Source organism: Garra rufa, chromosome 1 (genome assembly GCF_049309525.1).
Source record: "Garra rufa chromosome 1, GarRuf1.0, whole genome shotgun sequence".
In the NCBI taxonomy this organism is placed as follows: Eukaryota; Metazoa; Chordata; class Actinopteri; order Cypriniformes; family Cyprinidae; genus Garra; species Garra rufa.
The window spans coordinates 30,518,182-30,524,181 of record NC_133361.1 but is presented as its reverse complement, the minus strand read 5'-3'; the positions used below and the strand labels follow the sequence as shown (position 1 = coordinate 30,524,181).

General features: G+C 35.7%; 1 protein-coding gene across 1 annotated transcript; it reads left to right on the top strand.

Annotated features, from left to right (window-relative positions):
- Positions 1-302: 302 nt before the first annotated feature.
- On the top strand, positions 303-1,498 carry psmg3 (proteasome (prosome, macropain) assembly chaperone 3). Its single transcript, XM_073828651.1, has 3 exons — positions 303-398; positions 770-998; positions 1,086-1,498. Exons 2-3 carry the CDS (start codon positions 783-785, stop codon positions 1,236-1,238), a joined length of 369 nt encoding a protein of 122 aa, XP_073684752.1. The 5' UTR covers positions 303-398; positions 770-782; the 3' UTR covers positions 1,239-1,498.
- The last annotated feature ends 4,502 nt before the right edge of the window (positions 1,499-6,000 follow it).

Genomic DNA, 6,000 nt, shown 5'->3' with positions numbered 1-6,000 from the left:
AAATAGAAATCTTTTGTAAAATTTTTAGTTTCTTTACTGACATTTCTGATCAACTTATTGCGCCCTTGTTCAGTAAAGGTATTCCTTTTCATAAATCAATAAAAAATAAACGTAGGCTACTTAATATAATATGTCCTGACAATAATACTAGAACAAATTAACAAACAAAAAAATTAAATTAAAACAAATTAAGTCATATACCTACTATTCATTATTTTTTCATCTTAATTATATACAATGTTAAAACACATTCAACAGACTGTCTCCTCCACAACTAGCATCTTTTCCCTTGTCATTGTCAAGCGCAGATGAAACGACTGCTCCGCCTCCGCTGAGGGACCGTTTGCAAACGGACTAACATTCAACATTAGAGGATAATTTACGACTTTAAACAAACGGTGAGAAATGCTTTTTTTCTTCTACGCGATTTGTTTCACTCGGTTATATTTAAACCGGCATAACATAAAGCTGTTTCTTATAGCACGGTTGTTATATTTAGTGCTCCGCATGAGACTCTGAAGCCTCGGTGTTTCCTGTGTCATCTGTCCGCTTTTGACAAGCTAGTCGTCAGCGATCTAGTGTGGCCTACTCTCGCTGTAGCTTCGTGCTTTTGCTATACAGAAGTGAATGAATGAGCTTAACATGCTTTGTTATCGTCTCCGTTTGCCTAGTACTTTAAGTAATTAGTTTATTAACTCTGTTTCAATTGGAAAAGTTCTATCACTTACTATTATTAGGCTGCATGTTTCTAACTCTTGTTTATTTTCAGGTTAAAGTAAATAATGGCTCCTCAACCCGGCGTCCGATCAAGACAGACGGAAAAAACAATAAATGGAATATCAACTCAAGTCGTCTGCACGGAATTCAGCAACTACATTTTTGTAGTTTTGACACAGTATGGTAAAATTGGGACACTTGTATCTGTAACACCTGACACGAGGTCTGGTGATATCAGCCTACCCATGTACACTACCAGAGTACTGCTGGGAAAGGATGAGGTAATCAAGGTCCTTTTTGTTGGATAATCCATACAGCAGATAAAATCAAGTTTGTATTTCACCTTGTCCTTTTTGTCTCCTCTGCAGCCTCTTACACACGTCTACGCCAAGAATGTCGCAGCGTTTGTCTCACAGGAATCAGGCAACCGACCGGTTCTGTTGGGCCTTTCGCTTAAAGACAACAGCGCTGAAACCATGAAAAATGTTAAAGATATGATCAAAGCCTGCCAAGTTTGGTAAACAAGAGGTGACACAACAAATGCGCTATTTCTGGATGAGGACAAATGACGTATCTGCAAAAATTTTACAGTGTAAAACTTGACTTGTCTTTAATGAATTTAGACGGACATCAGACACCTGTGCAGAGAATGTTCTTAAGTGCTGCTTAAAATTTAATGTTAAAATTAAAAGTACTGTTCAAAATCACCAATTGTTTTTGTCTGTGTATAATGGACATTTTTCAGATTCCCTAAGATTAAAGTTATATTTTCTTACCTTAATTTGCTGTGCTTGTTTATATGTCTCACACCTATCCCAAGACCTTTGGATAGGTGCACCTGGCTCAACACCTGCACCATTAGCCAACCCTTTGTAAAAGTATCTGCCCACTTTTTCAGCAGAATTGCTTTCAGAATATTTTTTTTTCCAATAGAGATGTAAAAACCATGAACCACACCAAACTGCTACCAACACTACAAACTTTAAATTAAAAGTCTGAGTGAGAGCTGTATAGCGTCTGTATACTTTTTTGTATAATTTGGTGGGGAAAAAAACTTTATATACTACAGGGCTCGAAATTGCGACCGTTTTGTTCACATATGCTCCCAAAATTTAAACTGCGCGACCTCAAATTATATTTGGGAGCATTTGTGCGAGTGCGAGAAATTGTTGTGGTGCGACATTTCTTTACAAAACTTTTGCTAGCCTAACTACTGCACAGACTGTTTTGAGCTGATACAGTGACAGCTTCGCCGTTCTCTCCTTTGATTGTGGACAATTAAAAAGTCTCCACAATCTGCTTTTGAAGAAATCTACTATATTTCGTGCTACAGCGTAACGTTACATTCTGTCAGATACAATTCTGCCGCCTCTGTCTCAATATACTGTACAACGCGGCATACATTAACATCAAATGATAACTCAGCGGCACTCACGCAGGGGCGTAATTTCCACTCGGGACACACTTTTCAAAATCCCGTTGGTGTCCTCTCACTTTCAAATGGTTTTGTAAAAGTAATCTCTTGTATTGTAGAATGCACCCTCTGCGGCGTCGAGAGTTTTGCACGATCGTAAAAACGAAACCAAAAGTAAAACGCGCACGTGCATTCAAAAGCAATTTTAATACCCTGCGTTTAGAGAGCGACTCCCCAATGCGTGCAAATTAGGCTACATAACATATCTAGGCTGTTATTAGTATGTGGGCTATAATAAGTTGTGTAGTGTCTATATCTCTGTATCATGCTTGAAAAATTCGGTCTCTATTTACACTTTGAATATTGAAAGAGTAGCCTACTTTGATCATGCCTGCATTTATTGTCTACACGACTAAGAAAGAAGTGTCGTTTATTTTTTGTTGTTTATACTGTAGATTGTTTAAAAATGCAGTGGTTGCCTCTAATTTAAATGGCTGTACCTATAATAGAGAAAACAAACATCTTGTTCATGTACTCATTTTCATTCATTCTTGTCCCTTGCTTAGGGCGCAAAATAAATATATTAAAAAGGCTTTCAGAATCAGCCCATTTGCTTGTAAAACATCTGCAATCGGAATCGACCATGAAGAATCAAGATCGGCGCATTACTAAAAAGAAATTAGCGCTCCTAATTTTTTGAAGTTGGGAGCACCAGTGCTACCAAGTAAAAAAAGTTAATTTTCGAGCCCTGTACTATATATTAAATAAGCTACTTTATAGTTTATCTGCTGTATTTATCTTCGATTTATTCTGTCTTTGTATTATTCATGACAAAGTTCTTAACATAGACTATATTCTATTTTTTATTATTTTATTATGTATGTATTTCCTTAATTCATTGTTGGTTCTGTTTTGTGGTTAAACTGTGAGATAAAAAAAAAAAAACTAAGGAAAAAACATTTAACTACACTCCGTCACATGTAATCAAATAAAAAAAACCTGAATCAAAGAAGCATGGTTAAAAATAAAAGCTGTACTTTAATGAAGGAAAGAACCACATGTACTGCAAGGTGTATGTAAACATTTGACTTAAACTGCATTATTTGAACTATATATATATATATTTTTTTTTTAATTGTTTAACACAATAATTTTTCGTAGAATATTATATTGCCCACAATTATGTGAAGAAATCTCGCCAAAAATTTTTTTAAGCGCCTACCCTCTCCCATGTATCCCTTTGCTCTTTCCATATTGCTTTAAACATTATATATATACAGTATATATATATATATATATATATATATATATATATATATATATATTATTATTATTATTTTTTTTTTATTTTTTTTTTTACTGTATCTTTTATTAGCATCTTTTAAGAAGAATTATTTAATTTTTCACCTGCAATTCTTCATGTGATTCTTTCCTCCAGAAGGAAACACGATGAATTAAGTGCAGGGGGCTAAAAACTTTTTTTAATTTGTCTTCTCGGAAACATGTACGAGTCTTCTGTAGCTTTTGAAGGGCAGTAGGGGAGAGTGGGGTGATTTGTGCCAGGGGGGATGTTGTTCCACCCCTTGATTCTAGAAAACAATAGAAGAAATTGGTCATTTGACCACATACTTTTGAAGAGCCATCCAATTAACCCATCCCCCAAAGAAGAGAGACACATGGCATGAGATCTAAGCACATTTTAGCTCAAAAATTTTTTTTTTGCCTTTCAAAGTAAAATTTATATGATCAAGGTTTTTTGATTGTTGCGTCTGAACAATTATGTACAAGTTTGAAAATATTTCACACGTTTTAGTGCATTAGTAGGCTACACAATGAGTCTATACAGTTAGCATAATGTTAGCTCTAAACTGCTGGATCATGCTAGTCTTTCAAAATTGTCGGACTGGGGTGATTTGTGCCAGAGGGACGGGGTTAAGTTGTGCCGGTGGGATGTTAAGTAGCAGTCCGGATCTAGACCATCTAGACCAGAGGGGTGTTCCATAAAACAAATTTACCAAATAAGCCAGGCTTATTTTAGTTAGTCTGACTTACTGTCACTTGATTTGGCTCAAAATAAGTCAGACTAACAGAAATAAGCCTGACTTATTTGGTAAACTTGTTTTATGGAACACCCCCCAGGGCTGCCTGTTCCTAGAGATCTACCTACCTGCAGACTTTAGTTCCAGTCCTGCACCAACACAGCTGTCTGTAATTTTAGCTGGTTCAGGTGTGTTTGATTAGGGTAGGACTTTGTAGGATGGTAGATCTCCAAAAACAGGGTTGGGCAGCCCTGATCTAGACCCACATACCCACAGGGGATAATCTGTGTGAGGAGCGTGCCTCATCAGTGTTTGATTTACCTGCGGTTTGTTTAGTTTAGCTAACACAAAGTTTTTGAGTTTGCACTGTTATTAAAGAGAAGTTTTGTTCCGTTTTTTAAGTGGCCTAATCACAATGGGATGTTCAGAATTGTTCAGAAAAAAGTCACTTTATTCTTATATGTTACATAATTGACAGACAGCATTTTGTTGACAGAGAGCGTTCTAATGATTCACAAATGTCATATATTGTGTATTTTACTTTTTTTGTGTTTTCCGAAAAAGTTGAAAATATGACATGCCAATAGTTTAATAGGGTAACGATATCTAAATAAACCAGAGTGATTTTGAATTGAAAAATGAGCAATTTTGTATTGAATTTGTCTTGATTTTATATTGCATTACAGTTCATGACATTAAAATGTTCTTTTTTACTTTGATAATCACTCGCACAATTTACCCCGTTGTATTCTCCCCAAAGGCACAACTTACCCCACACCGGGGGCAAGTTGTGCCATGAGACCACTTTTTTTCTGAAAGCTATAATTCTGAATCAGTTTATTTCAGATCCAAAGTTATTGTTCCCAGAGATGCACCACATCCTGAAATATATGTACATACTTCAATTGGAGGGATTACTGTCATGGCTTCACTATAAAGTCACTTTGAGTAAAAACTGGCACAACTCACCCCACTCTCCCCTACTAAATGAAAAAAAAAAAAATAGGCAAAATAAGAAAAATGTACACATCTTCATTCTGTTCAAAAGTTTTCACCCCCAGCTCTGAATGCATAATTTTTCCTTCTGGAGCATCAGTGAGCGTTTGAACCTTCTGTAATAGTTGCATATGAGTCCCTCAGCTGTCCTCAGTGTGAAAAGATGGATCTCAAAATCATACAGTCATTGTTGGAAAGGGTTCAAATACAAAAAAAAAATGCTGAAAACCAAAGAATTTGTGGGACCTGAAGGATTTTTCTGAAGAACAGTGGGTAGTTTAACTGTTCAGGACAAACTCATAAACAGCTAAACAAAAACAGCAAAAACAACATCACTAAATAAAACAGCTGTGCATCATTCAGGTAACAACACTACAAATCGAAGTGTATGTAAACTGAATGGGGTCATTTTTATAAATGCAACTATATGTCTTTTATGTGAAATATCTTATTCAGGTCAGTCCTAAATAAAAGATAACATGCAGTTTGTATGATCCCTCTCATTTTGGTACAATAATTAACATTTTGCAGACTCTCCAAGGTGTATGTAAACTTTTGACTTCAACTGTACCATGGACATCACAGCTCACAATCTGTAAAGGTTTATAAGTTATCCTCTAAAAACAATTCCTGTAAGTCTAGGATGAAATGAATGGGATTATTTACTTTCTGAACTAGACTGCTGCACCATATTCCTGTTAGAGAAGAAATTATTTTTGCACCTAATCCCTAATGTGTACAGTGTGCATTAAAGGTATAGTTCACACCAAGCCTTAAGTCGTTCCAAGCTTGTAAAACCTTATTTCATCTTTGAAACAAAAATTAAAATCCGAG